This window comes from Ovis aries, chromosome 24 (assembly GCF_016772045.2).
Source record: "Ovis aries strain OAR_USU_Benz2616 breed Rambouillet chromosome 24, ARS-UI_Ramb_v3.0, whole genome shotgun sequence".
Classification (NCBI taxonomy): domain Eukaryota; kingdom Metazoa; phylum Chordata; class Mammalia; order Artiodactyla; family Bovidae; genus Ovis; species Ovis aries.
In genome coordinates this window covers 1,197,442-1,213,781 of record NC_056077.1, presented here as the reverse complement: position 1 = coordinate 1,213,781, position 16,340 = coordinate 1,197,442, and the positions used below count along the sequence as shown (strand labels likewise).

Genomic DNA, 16,340 nt, shown 5'->3' with positions numbered 1-16,340 from the left:
CTGCACCATGTGGCAGCCTGTGAGCCCACCCAGCCCAGTGGGAGGACACCTCACCCAGGGCCAGAGCTGAGCCTACACTGCTCCCAGCTGCACCTCCCACCCCGCAAAGGCTGGCAGTGTGTGCCTGGTGAAGCCAGCTCCCCAGGGTCAGCCCAGCCCCCCAGGAGGGCGGGCAGAGAGTGGGGGCGTGCCCGGGCCTGGCCCAGGTGGCGGGGTGGGCGGGGCACCTGCCCAGGCTCTGCCCGGCTCGCTCGCCCATCACTCGTCCTCACCATCCCGTGGCCCTCGTCATCTCTGTCCTCGCAGTCGCCGTCCAAGGTAGGTCTGGTGAGCTTGCCCCTGTGCTGAGCAGACTCTGGGGCCTGCCCAGGTCGCACTGGGCTGACCTGGACGCCCCCCAACCCCTGAGGTGCCCTTGCCTGTCCGTCTTCGGGCGTCCTCCTGTCCAAGGGGCCGGCCAGACCGGGGGAGAGGAAGCCTCCATCCACCGGCTGGCTGCGAGGGGAACCGCATCCTGCTGAGCGAGGGAGCGCTGTGCACCGAGGCCAGGGGTGCGCGGCAGGCACGGGCTCGGGGGCTGCAGACCCAGCTGCCGCCCCGCTAGCTGGGGGTGGGGGACACCCCCACGTGACACTGAGAACCTGCGCCGCTGGGTGGGGTGCTGGAACTCGGGGTCTCTGGGAGGAAGCCCCTGCTCGCCCCCACTGGCTACCCCCCAGAGCCCCTCTACTTCCCCGGTCTCACGCCCTCCTAGTAAACCCTCCCAGGAGTCCTTTCCGCACCCTGAAGTAGGCAGTGTCACAGTCCTGGCAGCCCCCTGCCTACACTTCCCAGGTCAAGGAAGCCAGCCCCCTGGTTCCCAGCTTCAGTGGTGGGGCGGGGGTTGGGGGACAGCAAGGGGCTCCCTGGGCCCCCAGGTGGGCTGGAGCAGGGGGAGGCAAGGAGCCGCCTTGGCTCCCTTCACTTGCTGGCGGGTCTGGAGTCTGAACCTGTGCTCTGCCGGGCGGCCCGGCACTCAGGCAAGTTGGAGGAGGTGCAAGGCAGCCAGCAGGAGGCTGCAGGGGCCCGAGTCCTGCACCAGCTGGGCAGCCAGTGACTTCAAGACCCCAGGCACGTGCCCCAGCCCGCCTCCTGGGCAGAGATGCAAATAGCAGCCCCACCCTCCTGGCCCCTGGATTAACCTGCCCTGGGGTGGGCTTTGCCTGTGCAAAGCAGGGGGAGGGGTGTGTGCGCATGCCCCGCCCCGACACAAAGGTCTTCTGCTACCTGCACTTGGTCGGGAAATAATGGGTCCTGCACTTGGTCGGTCAGGGACCTGACCTGTCCTGCTGGTGGCAGGACACTGCCCCTCCCCTCTCCAACCCAGAGGCCCAGCCTTGGTGAGGCTTCGATGGCAGGTAGGGGTGCAGAGCTAAGCATGGAAAGTTTTCTTGGCAGTTAATGAGCCCCATGGGAGGTGGGGGGCAGGCACATGGGGCCTGATTACTGTAGCCTCAGCCCCAGCCCTGTTCCCCGGTGGGTGGCAGAGGCCGTGGGGACTCCCCAGGCAGTGAGCGGGTGTCCCTTTCTGTGGGGGGTGCTCACCGGGGGAGGGTGCATCAGGAGGGTGACTCCAGGCTGGCAGCCCCCGGCTCTGTGGCTTGCCCCATACTCCCCAGCCCCAGGCTGGCCACTTCCGAAGCCCCCGACGCCATGGAGGAGTGGGACGTGCCTCAGATGAAGAAGGAGGTCGAGAGCCTCAAGTACCAGTTGGCTTTCAAGAGGGAGATGTCGTCCAAGACCATCCCCGAGTGAGTCCCCAGGACACCCTTCGGAGCCGCGGCCACACCCCCCAGGCTGGCAAGATTTGTGTCTCATTTCCCTGCCCTGTGCTCATTTGTATGAGCCAAGACCACACCCCCACGCACTGCCGCCAGGCAGCACTCCGGGGGCCAGGAGCCCACGTGCTCACCCACCCTCCCCACCCACAGGCTCCTCAAGTGGATCGAGGAAGGGATTCCCAAGGACCCCTTCCTGAACCCCGACCTGATGAAGAACAACCCGTGGGTGGAGAAGGGCAAGTGCGCCATCCTGTGAGGCCCCGCAGCCCAGACTCATGCCTCCCTGTAAAGTGGACGCCTCTGTAAAGGTGTGAGTTTTATAAAGACTTTGCGAGAATGCTGGTGCTTTTGTACACTTTCTAGGAGAGAGAAAGCAACACTTAGGTAGCCACTGTGTATCAGGGGATGTCTGGTGTAGTCCAGGGTGTCTGGCGTGACCCCAGAGTGTCCAACATGGACTAGGGTGTCCGCCGTATGCCTTGGGGACGTCCAGCATGGGGCGGGGTGTCCAACACAGCCAGGGCGGCCGCTCAGGCCCCAGGGGCTCGCCACGCCCCCTAGAGCAGGTCCCTGATGTACAGGCTGCGCCGCACGGCATTGGACACGCCCTCCTTGAAGCGGAACCACACGTCGCTCCTGCCCACTGCAGTGCCCACGCGCCGCTCGGCCGTGTCAGTCTCAGGGGCCTCGTGCCCTGCGGGGGTCACACAGTCACTCTTCCACCTGACTCCAGCCAGCCCCTCCACCGCCCACCCCTCCACACACACCTGCACTCGGGGCTGCTGCTCTCTTGACAACCACGCGACCGAAGAAGTCCCTCTCGGGCTGAAGGAGACAGGCTGGTCAGGTTCACGGGGACTGAGCTCCAGCGGACTAGCCCTACCTGGGGAAAGGGCTCAGAGGCCATGGCCCCCTCCTGCTGAGCCTCTCGGCATGCACCCTCCACCACGCTCACACTCACCTCTTCCCTGCCAAGGTCAGGAGGTGCCAGCACCCTGCCCAGGTGGGAACCGGGCCCAGGCAGAGCCATCATGCTGAGCAGCAGGGAGCTGGACTCCGGGACTTAGAACCAGCCCACTGCAAAGTCGCCTGCCCAGGCCCCCCCAGCACCGCCCCATGGCTTCCCACTGGTATGTCGGCCCCTACCTGTTCCTCCAGGGCGGCTCTCTTCAGGATACACTCCAGCCGCTGCTTGTGGTTGCACGGGGCAGGTGGCCGCAGCTCCTTCTCCCCCGAGCCCCCCGGGGGACCCCCGGGGCCCCCATCCACCTGCAAGAAGTCACAGACAGCGACAGTTGACTGGGTAGGACCACAGCGGGGCCCCTGTCCTCTCCGAGGGCCCTGCTCTGCCCAGGGCCTGGAGAGGCTCACCTGGGGGCTGTCTCTGGCCCGAGCCGAGGCCTCCACCCGCCGCATCTTCTCCACTTCCACCTCGCGGGCAATGAGCTGCTTGGCTTGGTAGGTGAGGGGCTTGCGGGCAGGCAGCTCAGGAAAGCGGCAAACCTCCTCCACGTTCCTGCTCTTGGGGTGAGCGGGGCAGGGCAGGCCCCGGGACACCTGGTTAGCAGGGACAGGCCACGAGCTACTTACCACCTCTGGCCCCACCTGCCAGACGCAAGCGTGCAGGACGGGGTCCAGGCCTGGCCCTGCTGTGCCCCAGCTCCACAGCAGCAGGGGCATTCCCACCCTGAGCCACAGTTTCCCCCACCACACATGGGCAGGGGGAGGGCTGCCCAGGGAGGAACTGACACCACAGAGCAGGGCCTGGGCTCAGGCTGGGCTGAGCGCATGGGAACGAGCGTCATTACCGCCCGAGGCCTGCATCCGGCCCCCAGTAGTGCCGGCGCTCCACCCACGACCCTCTCAGGACAGAGGAACGGAGCCCTGGGGAGCTCGAGGGCCCTCGGGGGCAGCTCCTGTGGGCATCGAGGGACTCCGCGTACACCTCTGGTCCCAGTGGGGGCTCCACTGCACAGTCACATTCGGGCAAGGAATGAGCTATACCTGACCCCCTCAGCCTTCAACAAGAAGCCTGAGGCTCACACCATGCCTTCAGACTCTGGCCGAGCAATCGCTGTGGCACCTGGAGCCCAGCACCCCCAGCCCAGGTGCTGCGCAGACTCACGGCTCCAGCCTGTAGACGTACTGCCCGTCGGGTGTACGGTCCTGGCGGTACGTGAGGCTGTATGCGAGCATGGTGCCTACCAGACTGGCCAGCTGCTGCTTCTCTCGGGCGCTGTACAGCTGTGTGCTCACCTGTGGACCAGCAGGGCACTGAGTGTGGCCAGGCCCCACCCCGCCCCAGGAGGCACACCCCTCCCAGGCCAGGCACTGCCAGGCCAGGCACTCACTGGGCGCAGCTTGGGTGCAAGGATGTCCAGGAGCAGACAGAGGGTGTCTAGGATGAGTGCCTGAGGCGCAGCCCGGCTGCGGGTGGCTGGCGTGATGCCTGACACCAGCGTCTGGATCAGGTTCTGTGTCTGGTTCATGCGATTCTGGGCCTGGGGTGGAGGGCAGACCAGGACCAAGTCACCCAGGACCCCAGGGCTAGACCCTGGCCCCGGGTAGGGCACAGGCCGTACCTCCTGCTGGCTACTGGGGAAGGTGATCCGTGGCACGTGGCTGGAAGCGAAGAGCAGGTGGAAGGCCGGGAGCAGGAAGGGCAGGTAGCGCATCAGCTGGAAGCTCTGGCCGTGGAGGGCGGCCCGGCCCAGCAGGTCGTCGAAGGCCAGCCAGTCGAGGGCAGTGCACACGGCGCCCAGGCTGGAGTCCCGCAGCCTCAGCCGCAGGAAATTGTCAAACAGGCCCTGCAGGCAGGTGGACGGGCCAGTCCCTGAGGCCCTCCAGCCTCATGGTGCCCACCCATACCACAAGCACCACCCTGGGGGAACCTTCCCCTCTGACCAGCCTGTAAGCCTCAGCGAGTGGCCACAGGGCCAGGAGGGGGCCAGAAAGGCCTAGCCTGCTGCCCCCACTCATCTGACCCAGTCACCCCCTAAAGGAGGGGGAAACTCTGTCCACCAGGGTCAAGGGCACAGAGCCCCTACGCACGTTCCACGTGGGAGTCCCTCCCCTCCGGCCACCAGGCTGCCCTCCACACAGCGGTTTTCCAGATTTGCAAGGATCCCCAGCTGCTAATCCAAAGCTGCTTACCCAGGAAGGCAGCTTACACCAGGCTTCCCGGGGGTGGGGGTAGGGGGGCCTGCCACTTGCTTTCCACCCCACCTGCACATCCGGAATCCAGCCCCTCCTGCCACTGCCGGGCCCTTTAGCTACTTCCCCAAGGGCAGACACAGAGATCCCACCAGACAACCCCCGCCGGCCGTCCCCCTTCCTGCCTGACCCTGCTCCCTCCAGAGGCCTCCCAAGCACCGGGTCCACCAGTTTCTCCTTGGGCTCAGCACCACTGAAGCGTGCATGTCCGTCAGTTGCTGGCTGGGTCAAAAAATGCGGCCAGAACCGGGCCTCCTGCCCCCCGACCCCCACGAGCCTGGAGGCTGCACGGTTACCTGGACCACCTTCTCGTGCTCGCCTGCAGAGGCGGCCACGTGCAAGATGTGGTAGAAACGCTGCGCGGCTGTAGTTAGGGGCGCCTCGGCAGCAAGGGGCCCCGAGCCTGAGAGCCGGTCCCCGAGCAGGAGCATGTGAGTGGGCAGGGTTGAGTCCTGACCCACGCGGCGCCTGCAGGGGGAGCTGAGGCTGAAGTGGAGCCCCTGCCCCGTCACCCAGACCCAGCCCTACCCACCCTTGTCCTCCCAGCAGCACCGGCTTGTGCGTGTTTAGGGCACCCTAAGGTCCCACAGGAGGGCGAGGTGCCACGGCTCCGTCAGCAAAGGCAGAGCAGGCTGGCTTCCCAGGGCGACGGTACCGTGGACCTTCCAGGCCAAGGCTGGCCTGCCTACCTCTGGGCCCGGGGCAGCTGGAAGACCTCCTGCCACACAGAAAAGAGCCCCTTCCGCTGATCCTTCAGGCCAATGCGCGTGCTCTGAACGGCCTGAACGCTCAGTTCCCGCTGGCCCCGCCTGTGCAGGAACTGGACATGGGGTCAGGGAGGGTGAGGATGGCTGACCCCAGCTCCAGCAGGAAATGGACACAGGGGAGGCGTGGAGGGGGCGCTGGCCACCCCGTCCCCCGCCCCAGAGCCACCTGCCCACCTGCAGGGCGTTGATGCAGGCGCGGATGTCGTTGTCCGTTTTCTCGCAGAGGGCCGCCAGTGCACCGGGGTCAGCCCGCATGCCCTGCCGCAGGGAGATCTGCAGAGAGGTGGGAGGATGAGCGTGCCCTGCGCCCTGCCCTGCAGCCACCACCTCCCTAGAAACAGCTCCTATCCGACGGGGAGCAAAGGCTGAAGAGCCCTGCGGAAGGAGCTCGGTTGCGCCTTAGAACCACCCACAACCAGAGAACAAACTGGCCCAGGACCTCCACCCAACGTCCTGGGAGCAGCTGGGGGGCCACAGGCGGATGGCGGAGGCAGGACAACCGTCACAGACCTCCTGGAGCCGCTGCGTGAGCCTGGAGGGCAGCGTGGGCGGGAAATGTAGCAAGAGGGCCTGCTGCTTCAGCTGCCGGAGAGAGGGCGCAAACCTGCCGAAGCAGGGCATGCACAGTGAGCTGCCCCTGGCCAGGGCGCTGCCTGAGTCCCGCAGCGAAGGAAGCCCCAGTGGAGACCCCGCCCACCCGGCAGAGACCCCGCCCACCCGACAGAAGACCCTCCCTAGCCGAGGCCCCGCCCTCCACTCACGGGTCGTTGCAGATGCAGATAATGGGTCTCATCAGGAGCCCCCCCTCTGCCCGGCGCCGCCGCCCCCCACCTGTGGGCACAGATGGGCCCCCTGGCCCTGCCTGCTGTGGGCCCTTGCGATCTAAGACACTCAGGAGAACGTTAATGGCGGCCTGGGGGGACATGGAGATGGCAGTGAGACACAGCCCCCCACTGCAGGATGACCAGCCCACCTGCTGGCCTACCCAGGAGGCCCACCGTGGGGGCCCCATCGATCTCGTCGATGACCAGGCAGTTGGGTCTCCCACCAGCACCCAGGACAGACTCCATCTGCGTGGCTGCCTCGATGCGCGTGCGGAAGGCTTCAGGGCTGCGGTCATCACTGGAACCAGGAGGCCCGGGAGCAGCTGTCAGTGTAGCCAGTGTCCCCAGACAGACGGTCCCTCAGGGCAGAGCCACCACACCTACCACTCAAAGATACTACACAAGGCCACCCCCTGACACCATGCCAAGTCCCAGGAGCCCCGAGATGTGTGGACCATGCCACCGCCCTGCACCTGGGACACCAGGCCCCACCTCCAAACCAGGCATTCAGGGCTGTATCCCAGTCGACCAGACACGTTAGGACAGAGGGAGGCCCAGCCTTCCCCCACTCACCTCGCATTCATCTCTACCACGCAGTACCCAGCGTGCCGCGCAATCACGTGGGCCAGGGTGGTCTTGCCCAGCCCTGGCGGCCCACACAGCAGTGCCACCTGCAGCCAGGACAGAAGAAAATGTGCTGCAACCCACACCGCCTCACAGACTTTGGGAGTCCCTGGCCCAACTGCCAGAGACAAAATCCCATCCCACAAAGTGCGGTGCCAGGGGATGTTGCCCTGCCCTGCCTTTATCACCAAAGGAGAACAAGCCCCAGCCTGCTCGTGGTACAGAGTAAAGCCTCATCTCAGCTGAGTGATATTGAGATCTGACACAGACACAGCTGTTACTGACACGGCTGACACCTGAAACCCACCCACGTTCCAGTGTAATCACTGTGGGAAGGTGCAGGGCCCTTCAAGTAGTGCTGACTTTGTCTAAGTCATTAGAAGAAAGGACTCGAGTCCTAGCTCAAATTGCTGACACCACACCAAGATACTGACATCACCATAGCCTCGGGGGCCGTAAATGTGCCTCACGGCCCCCAAAGGCTGCAAAGGCTCCAGCCACCCAGAATACAGCCATTAGACATGTGTGCAGAGCAGTCAGGTGCACTCACCTTCTGCCGGGGCCGCCCACTTGGGTCCAGCTCAGCCTCCAGCATCTCCTCGAGCACTTGTTCGTGGCTTTTCCACTTGCTGGAGGTTGTGGCCTCCCTGCCACCACGGGTCGGTTCTGCACTGGGCCTAGGCTTCCGGACAGGCTTCTCTCGGCCAAACACCACTAGGTCCCACAGCTTCAGCCACTTGAGGAGGCAGCGGTTAGTGAACTGGAAAAAGAGAGGCCTGGCCTGGGTGAGGGGGGGTCTCCTCATGCCTGCCCCTCATGTCACTCTACTCTTAAAAGCCCAGAGACACATGCAGGGACTCTGAGGCTGAGAGACCAGTGAAAGGCCCAAACTGGCTTCAGTTTCTCCATCTACCAACACAATCCAACAAAGCTAATCAAATCCTTCCCCTAAATCCTGACACCCCTGTGGGCTGGCAACACAGGGACCTACTAGGCCCTGAGTTCTTCTCTCTCAGCAACAAAGAAGCCAGTCACATCTGAGCAAGAACAAGGTCTCACGTCATCACTGAGCAGCTCCGTATAGCGCTGCGGTGCAAACTCATCCACCCAGAGGCAATGCTGGGAGGCATCTTGGCTGTCAGCTGGCTCCTCCTCAGGTGCCCCTGAGGGCTGGGTCTCCTCCTCCATCTCCTGTGACCTGAGACTGGAGAGCATCATGCCTTGAGCCACTGGGCCTTAACCCCATGCAGGGACTACCCCCCTGGAATGCACACTAGGGGTCAGCAGTCCAAGGACTAGCGAGGATCCTGGTGTGGAGAGCCCCCCGTGTCACCTGCACAGCGTGTCTGAGAGCCGCTGGGCTTCTTCCAGCAGTCGCTGCCGCCGCTGTGCAAATTAAATCAAAACAGCTCAGCCACCAGTCACCCAGGAGCCACTCCTTCCCCCCCAGCCAACCCCAGCAGCCCCCACCTCGCTGTCGACCTTCTCCTTCAGGGAGGCGAAGGGCATGCCCAGCAGGTCCAGCTGGCCACGGCCACGCCACCTGGTGTCACGGAAAGGGCTCTGTGAGGGAAAGCAGGCAGCAGTCACTCCCTTCTAGTTATGGGGTTGCCACAGCTCCCTCCCAACGGTGCTCAGGGATCCATGTGGCATTCCCCAGCATCCACAGCCACAAGGAGCCCCTTCTCGCCATGGACCCCAAGGGGTCACTGGGATGGCAGCAGATCTAAGGAGGAGGATGAAGGAAAAGGTGAAAAAAAAAAAAGAGAAGAAAGAGGGGAGAAAAGATGGAGCAGGAGGAGGAGAAAGAAGGTGGCCTTCCTGAATGCAAGACCAGAGGCAGGGTGGACCTCTAGAAGGGTGCACGGAGTCAGAGTGAGCATATGATGTCCATGGACCGGCTCGTGGCTGCAAGGCACCCACCTGCACCCCAGTGCCCACTGGGTCAGCCCGAAGCACCAGAAAGGCCCGGTCGCCACCCGTGGAGGTCACATTGACGTAGTCTTCCAAGACTGGGGGCCGCCGCAAAACAGGATTGCGGGTGGCTAGTGAGGCCTGAGTGAGACTCGCCTCAGCCCCGGAGTCTAAGGGCCTGGGAAGGAACCAGTATTGTTATGGGGATCCTCCAGGAAGAGCCATGGACCCAGCCCTGCCCCAGGCCCCAAGACCTTGTTAGAGGAATGGGATCCTTCCAAGGCCCCCGGAGACGCCTCTGCCCCAAGTTACACACCCCTCGCCCCACAGCTCATCAGGTATCTCAGGACTTGGTGGGGGAGTGATGTCCAGGGTCGGGGAGTCAGGTGGCGTCATCTCTTCCATCTCCTCCGACCTAAAGTTCAGTCTCCTGACAGCCTGCAGTCTGGACCGTTTGATGTGGGGAGCTGGGGAGACACATGGAAGGAATAGAGGGACTTCCCCAGCCTCGCACCCCACCCCTATACTCAAGGCCCGAAAAACGTACTAGGGGGCAGGGATCTGTCACCCTGGATGTCAGGAGCCAGATGCCTCTTCCTGACACTGCCCTTGCTGTTCCTTGGAGGTCCGCCTGGGGAGCAGTGAATGGCAGCGTCCCCTCCAGCAATTGCCTCCTCGAACGTCAGGCGGGGCCGGCCCACAGTGGGCCGAGGGTCCCTGGAAGGCGACAGGGCGGCTGTCCCTGCGGAAGGAAGGCCCACAGCAGTCATCCAGGGCAGCTCGCCTGCACACACAGCCACAGCCCCCGCGGCCGGCGCCGCTGCAAGGCCGTGCTCTCTCCAAGGGGGTTGCGGCCTCTCCCCTGCGCGGCCCTCGGAGCAGTCCTCCTGGACTCCCTGGGAGGGCCAGGTTTCCTTCGAGCTACCTAGGACGAGGCCGCGGCGATACTCGCGCCTACCTTCCAGCTCGGCCAGCACCTCGAGCTCGGCCGCGAATTGGTTGTCGAAATCGTCCTCGACGCCGTACAGCTCCAGCTCGTAGTCCTCCATGGCTGCGGGCCGTACCGCCGGACCCGGCTCCGAACCTCCCGCGCCCCGCGCGCCGCTCCCGCCCCCAGCGAACTGGCGCCACCAATCAACGGCCGGCGTGCCCGGCGGCGCTCTCCATTGGCCAGGAGGAAGGGCGGGGAGTGGGCTGGGTTGCGTGCGCACGCTGGGCGGGGCCGAGCCCTGACGCCAGAGGGGGAGCCCCGGGACCCGGGCGCTCTCCATTGGTCAGTAGGACCGCCCGTTCGTGCCGTGGGCGGGACGTGGGCGGGACTGAGACCGCAGGCCGGACCCGGCCAGGCGCACCTCTGTGGTCTGAATTATTGCTCCGGGACCACTGGGCCACGAGGCGCGGGACGCGAGTGCGGGAACCAGGGACAGGCCGCGGCATCGGAAGCCCGGACGGCGCAGCCCAGCTGCAGGTCGATCCCAGAGTGGGCAAGGGCGCGGGAAGGATTTGCAGCGGGAGTCCCCCGGGCACCCCTCCGTCGGTGTCCATGAGACGCGAGAGGCGAGAGTTCCGCGGAGGGGAGCCAGAGCAGGGGGAGTCTGCGTGGGCGAGAGAGGGCCCCGTCTCCTGCTCTGTACCCGCCCCACTCAGGAAAAGGCCACTATCACGTGTCTGTGGCCCGCCTCGGGAAGAATCCGTGGGAGCGGGCTGGAGGGCAGGACTGCTTATCCCCCCAGGCCCGGGTCTGGGCAGGACCGGCCCACAGCCAGAACTCAGGGCACCACTAGCTTGCCTGCTCCTAGCCAGACCCCCCAACCAGTAGACACCCTGCTCATCCCACTCAGAGGTTGGGAGTGCAGGCACACAGTCGGTCTACAAGCTTGCCTGACAGCGTCAGTGGCTTCACACCGATGGGGAGCAGGGGTGTGATGCGGGCTGGGCAGCCCATAACCCCGCTCCACGCACTTGCCCCGCATTGCAGCCACCATGGAGCCAGGCAGCATGGAGAACCTGTGTGTCCTGTACCGGAGCCGTGACTTCCTGGTGGTGAACAAGCACTGGGACGTACGCATCGACAGCAAAGCCTGGCGGGAGACGCTGACCCTCCAGAAGCAGCTGCGGCACCGATTCCCAGAGCTGGCCGACCCCGACACCTACTATGGGTTCAGGTACCCACAGTGGCCTCCACCGGGGGGAAGCAGCCCCCAAGCCAGCCACCACTGAGTCTCTGCCCCATTCTAGGTTCTGCCACCAACTGGACTTCTCCACCAGCGGAGCACTCTGTGTGGCTCTGAATAAGGCGGCCGCAGGCAGTGCATACAGGTGCTTCAAGGACCGGCGAGTCACCAAGGCTTATCTGGCTCTGGTAAGGTCGGGCTGGTCCTTGGGGCAGGAGCCTCTGACCCTCCGTCCAGTTTGGTAGGCTGTGGATGTCAGGTGGGCTTCCCGGCAGTGGCGGGTGACCCCATGAGCAGCATGTGACCCCCTGCCTGGCAGGTGCGGGGGCATGTCCAGGAGAGCCGGATGACCATCAGCTACGCCATTGGCAAGAACAGCACAGAAGGCCGAACCCACACCATGTGCATTGAAGGCACACAGGGTACGGAGGGCAGGGCGTGGAGGGGCCAGGGACACAGCCGTCCAGTGGGGACCCTGGATGAGCTGGGGCAACCAGGGCATGTGACTGGGCTGCAGTGGACTCGGCCCCAGAGCTGGCCCAGCCATCTCTCTGAGCTTGCCTCACTCCCCTCAGGTTGTGAGAACCCAAAACCAAGCCTCACAGAGCTGGTGGTCCTGGAACACGGGCTGTATGCAGGTGACCCAGTCTCCAAAGTGCTGCTGCAGCCCCTCACAGGTGTGTCCCGGATGTGTGCCCAGGGCCCCTGCTCCCTGCTGACGATGTCCTGCCTTGGCCTCTCCCGGCACAGGGTACCACAGTGTCCCCATCCTGCAGGGGAAGAACCTGCCCAGGAGCCCCCAGCATGCTGACCAGGCTCGTTCCTGCTCCCCATGCAACCTCAGAGTCTTCAGCCTCTTGCCCCACACAAGGTCTCTCTGGTCCGGGTTCTCAGCTGACTGGGCGCTGCTTTGGCCCTGCCCTCACCAGCAGTGTCCCAGAAATTGCTTCTGTTTTGAGCTCTGACTTTGTGGCACAAAGCACAGGGAGGTCTGACATCCCCAGGGGCTGCATGAAGCTCCAAGGACAGCACTTGAGCCTGATGTGAATGGGTTTGGGGTGGGCACGGGGTCGTGCTCCCACCTGACTGGCCCCCTCTCCTCCCCAAAGGCCGGACGCACCAGCTGCGCGTGCACTGCAGTGCCCGTGGCCACCCCATCGTGGGGGACCTGACCTACGGCCAGGCCTTGGGCCAGGAGGACCAGCCATTCCGTATGATGCTGCACGCCTTCTACCTGCGCATCCCCACAAGCGCCGAGTGCGTGGAGGCCTGCACGCCCGACCCCTTCGTGCCCTCCCTCGACGCCTGCTGGAGCCCTCATACCCTGCTGCAGCCACTGGACGAGCTCGTCCAGGTCCTGCGGGCCACCCCAGACCCTGACCCCTCAGAAGGAGGCCCCGGGCCCTGCAGCCCCTGCATGCCCCTACCTGGGCCAGGCCGGCCCCCCCCACCCCCCGAGACAGAGGTGCAGCGGGCCTCCTGCCTGCAATGGCTGTCGGAGTGGACGCTGGAGCCAGACAACTGAGAGCATCATGCTAGGAGGGGAACAGCAGGCTGGGACCCTGCAGGGCCGGGCTGCTGGTCAGAGCCCTGGACAGTCCGTGCTGCGGCCAGGCCTAGAGCTGGGCAGCTGTGATCACAGAGGACAGGACTCTTGGGCTGCAAGACCCACGCTGGCCTCCATCCCCACACTGCTCTCCAAATGGCCTCAACAGCGCCTCCCTGGTTCTAGAGCCTCAGCTCCAGGGACTGACTTGTAGACATGATTGGGGTCAACGTGCAAGAGGCAGAGCCAGGACCTGGGCCAGCCTCAGGTGGGCTCCTTCTGGCCCCCTCGCCCACCCCCCAGAGTACTCTGCTGCATACTGCTCTGCCTGGACCTCCGTGCCCGCAGGGTCCTCCGTCTGCAGACCTCGACACCCTGACCCCTGCCCCCTGCACCAGGCTGGTCCTACCTTGTGCCTTCGCTTTTGCCAGATTCTGGCCCCCCCACTCACATACTGAGCGTCTCGCGTGGAAGTGGGTGTGGGCCACACACGTGCCATCAGCCCCCCAACCCCCACCACGTGTCATTCCTGCAGGCCTGCCCTGAGCATTGCCCCATGGGGTCTTCCAGGCCCCTAGTTGCAGCCGCTGCCTCCACCGCCTGCCTGACAGTCCCCAGGCAGGACCTCCGCCTGGAGCCAGGGGAGCCAGGCAGTCCGTCCATCCCAACAACACGGCCCAGCTGCAGGCCCAGCTGGGCTCTGAAGATGGAGAATAAATGCTCAGTGAGAACCTGCAAGTGGCTGTGAATGTGCCTGATGTGGGGGCTTCAGGGGGCCTGGTCCCCCACCCCCACCCCTGCACGGGGCAGACCTTTGCCCTAGGTCCGCAGCAGGAGCCTGGATGGACCCTGTGGTCCTGGCTGCTGACCTGCCCACCCCCCACATGCAGAGAACAGCCTGCAGCCCTGCTCTGGGGGCTGAGCACAGAAGCTGGGTCAGCCGCATCCCCGGAGAACCCCCAGGCCCCTAGCAAAAGCATCAGAGCATCTGCCAGGGCTCCCCGCAGAGCTGCTGCCCAGACAGTGCCAACCTTGGGAATTCCAACATCTCAGAATGCCACAGGGTGGAGGACGGGGGCCGGGGGGGTCGTGTGCATGGGCCTCCAGGCAGTTAGCAGTCACACAACACATCACTGTGCCCACCCAGGCAAGGCCCCTCCTCTCCGCTGGCTAAAGCAGACAGGCCCTGTTGTGGGGCTCCTGGGTTCAACCCATGATCACAGCGAGAGCTCAGCCAGGGTGGAGCCAGAGGCAGCTGCCTGCCCAAAAGGTCTCTGAGACCCCGCCCCTGCTCCCTGTGCCTCCATCCCCTCATCCCTAACAGCACTGGGGGGGTCCACAGGGCAACAGCCCGCACAGACAGATGGTTACCGCGGCGGGCCAGCACCAGCCTCTGTCAACTTGGAGTGGGGCGGGGTAGCCTCCCTGCCCTGCACTCCCAGCCCCTCTGTCCTCACCAGAACGGCCCCTCCACCTCCCTCCCACTGCCTTCCTCCTCTGCCCTCCTCTCCCCGCCACCTGCCGCCCCCACCCTAACCCACCAACTTACCTGTTTCCTCCCCTCCTCGGCCCCCTGCGGAGCCTCAGGGGCCATGTCAGCCTGGCTCCCCTGAGCCCCTCACCCCCAGTGCAGGCTCCACCCGCAGCCCCTGATGGTAAGTGTCTGCATGGAGGGTGAAGGGTGGTCCCTGAAGGACTCGCCATGAGACCACCTAGTGCAGGCTTCCGGGCCCTCCCCAGGCCCCTCCGCGGCTGCACCCGTGACGCCTCCTGGGCACAGCTCAGCCATCATGCCTGCTGCCACCACAGGGGTCACTGCTGCCCTTGGCCCCTCACAACCTGTGCTGGGCCTGCAGTGGACTTTGGAAGTCCCTCAGACACAACTTGTTGCTTCCCAGCTGCTGGCACCTGCCAGAGGGTCTGGGCCCACGGGGGCTGCAGCTGCGGCAGGACCATCCTGACAGCTTCCCTTGCTGGTGGCCTCCCTGCCCAGCTCAGGCCGGGCACCCCAGAGCACCCTAAGGAGTGGCCAGGTCTCTGTCTTTGTGCCCCAGCAACTGGGCACCGTGGGGCAGGCAGGGCTCCGTTATGTCTCCCTGGAGCACAGGTCCTGAACTCACGAGGGCATTTCCCGTGCCAGGACAGAGAATCGTTTTTCTCCAGCGGGCCAGCGGCACCGCTGTCTGCCACCCTCGGGTCCCAGGAAGCTGCTGGTGAGGCCAGAGGGCCAAAGGCTACCCCACCCGCTCCCTTCTGGAGCCAGGAGTCTGCCCCCACCCCCACCACCTCACCACAGGGACGGGGGCACACAGCCACCGCCGCCACGTGCCAGGCTCCAGGACCTGCTTAGTGCTGAGGTGCCTGGGAGGTCAGCCAGGCTGGGGCCTGGGGCCAACCTTGACTGCTGGGCGGCAGGGTGGGACCTATTGGTGGGGAGGGCCTGGGGGAAAGCCAAGGGCACACAGGACCACCGCAGAGCTCAAGCCTGCTCAGGGCCCAGGGGCTGAGCCTGCAGAGCAAGCGACAAGACAGATGGGAAGAGGGCTGGGCTGGACAGCTAGGCGGCCACAGAGGGCAGTGAAGCAAGGTAGGAGGGTGGTAGGGCCCACGGATACCAGCTGCCCTGGGGATGCCCCATAGCCTAGCTTCTCCCCCTCGCGAGCCCCCCCATCCCCTCTGAGAGCCCCCAGGGCCAGATCTCACCCTGCTCCCTATGGGTAGCCTGCCCCCCACCACTGGTGCCTGGGCTAAGGCCTCAGAGCCCAGACACGGGGTCCGCCCGCCCACCTGCCCCCACAGCCTGCTGTGGGCAGCGCACAGTGGTCACGCTCCAGGGGGCACGATGCTGGCAGCTCAGGAGCCCACCCCGGCCGCAGGGCCCGATCCTGCTCCCGCTCACCTGACTGGCCAGGCGGGCCTCAGTCTCCCCGTCTGTAAAGTGGGCTGGCGGGAGCAGATCCCATGAGCAGCACGTGGCAAAGCTGGGGACAGAGGGCCTTTCTACAGCTCAGCATTTGCTGTGTTGCTGTGGGCATCCGTCCACCCGGGGCCTGGGGTGCCCTGGAGGCTGAGCCCAAGTCGGGTAGCGAGCGTCTTCCTCCTGTACTCCCTGCCCTGTAGGGAGTGTCCTCCACCCGGCCTGGGCTCTTGGGTGGGTGGAGCCCCATTACCAAGTGATGACTGAGCACTTGAGAACTGACTGGCCAGCCTCGGGGGGTCAGTGCTGGGGCCCAGAGTGAGACTGCCCACCTCCCATGGGGTCCACCCCCTGAACCCCACCACCTACAGACTCCAGGTGTCACTGTTGGGCCAGCTGGACAGGGACTCACCGGACAGCTTTCAGGAGGGAGGGACTGTCTCCACCGGCTCTGGGTGCCCTCCAGCTGTCGATGCTGTGGCTGACCTTCTAGGGGCCGGGGAGTGGCCCTCAGCTGGTCCCTCCAACCATCAGTCCCCCA

The 16,340-nt window shown here is 65.1% G+C and overlaps 3 protein-coding genes across 9 annotated transcripts; 2 read left to right on the top strand and 1 right to left on the bottom strand.

Moving 5' to 3' along the window:
* Positions 1 to 260: 260 nt before the first annotated feature.
* On the top strand, positions 261 to 2,157 carry GNG13 (G protein subunit gamma 13). Of its 3 annotated transcripts, none has more exons than XM_027961371.3 (3): positions 261 to 318; positions 1,659 to 1,790; positions 1,971 to 2,157. In XM_027961371.3, exons 2-3 carry the CDS (start codon positions 1,693 to 1,695, stop codon positions 2,074 to 2,076), a joined length of 204 nt encoding a protein of 67 aa, XP_027817172.1. In that variant the 5' UTR covers positions 261 to 318; positions 1,659 to 1,692; the 3' UTR covers positions 2,077 to 2,157. The 3 variants fall into 3 exon arrangements, with proteins under 3 accessions (XP_027817172.1, XP_027817173.1, XP_042095699.1); XM_027961372.3 differs by having other exon boundaries at positions 1,625 to 1,790; XM_042239765.2 differs by having other exon boundaries at positions 261 to 1,397.
* On the bottom strand, positions 2,124 to 10,298 carry CHTF18 (chromosome transmission fidelity factor 18). Of its 4 annotated transcripts, none has more exons than XM_027961324.3 (22): positions 10,121 to 10,298; positions 9,710 to 9,904; positions 9,479 to 9,629; positions 9,172 to 9,340; positions 8,719 to 8,811; positions 8,582 to 8,634; positions 8,308 to 8,452; positions 7,799 to 8,008; positions 7,198 to 7,295; positions 6,799 to 6,922; positions 6,562 to 6,713; positions 6,311 to 6,404; positions 5,975 to 6,073; positions 5,723 to 5,853; positions 5,330 to 5,501; positions 4,403 to 4,627; positions 4,172 to 4,321; positions 3,946 to 4,076; positions 3,192 to 3,336; positions 2,967 to 3,089; positions 2,588 to 2,645; positions 2,124 to 2,514 (listed from the first exon to the last, which is right to left on the bottom strand). In XM_027961324.3, exons 1-22 carry the CDS (start codon positions 10,209 to 10,211, stop codon positions 2,378 to 2,380), a joined length of 2,946 nt encoding a protein of 981 aa, XP_027817125.1. In that variant the 5' UTR covers positions 10,212 to 10,298; the 3' UTR covers positions 2,124 to 2,377. The 4 variants fall into 4 exon arrangements, 3 of the variants coding, with proteins under 3 accessions (XP_027817125.1, XP_042095697.1, XP_042095698.1); XM_042239763.2 differs by having other exon boundaries at positions 9,731 to 9,904; XR_006057840.2 differs by having other exon boundaries at positions 2,463 to 2,514; positions 3,192 to 3,377.
* A 179-nt stretch (positions 10,299 to 10,477) lies between these two features.
* Positions 10,478 to 13,620, top strand: RPUSD1 (RNA pseudouridine synthase domain containing 1). Of its 2 annotated transcripts, XM_015103999.3 has the most exons (6): positions 10,478 to 10,630; positions 11,141 to 11,327; positions 11,401 to 11,524; positions 11,656 to 11,758; positions 11,912 to 12,013; positions 12,446 to 13,620. In XM_015103999.3, exons 2-6 carry the CDS (start codon positions 11,146 to 11,148, stop codon positions 12,859 to 12,861), a joined length of 927 nt encoding a protein of 308 aa, XP_014959485.1. In that variant the 5' UTR covers positions 10,478 to 10,630; positions 11,141 to 11,145; the 3' UTR covers positions 12,862 to 13,620. The 2 variants fall into 2 exon arrangements, with proteins under 2 accessions (XP_014959485.1, XP_027817159.1); XM_027961358.2 differs by having other exon boundaries at positions 10,478 to 11,327.
* The last annotated feature ends 2,720 nt before the right edge of the window (positions 13,621 to 16,340 follow it).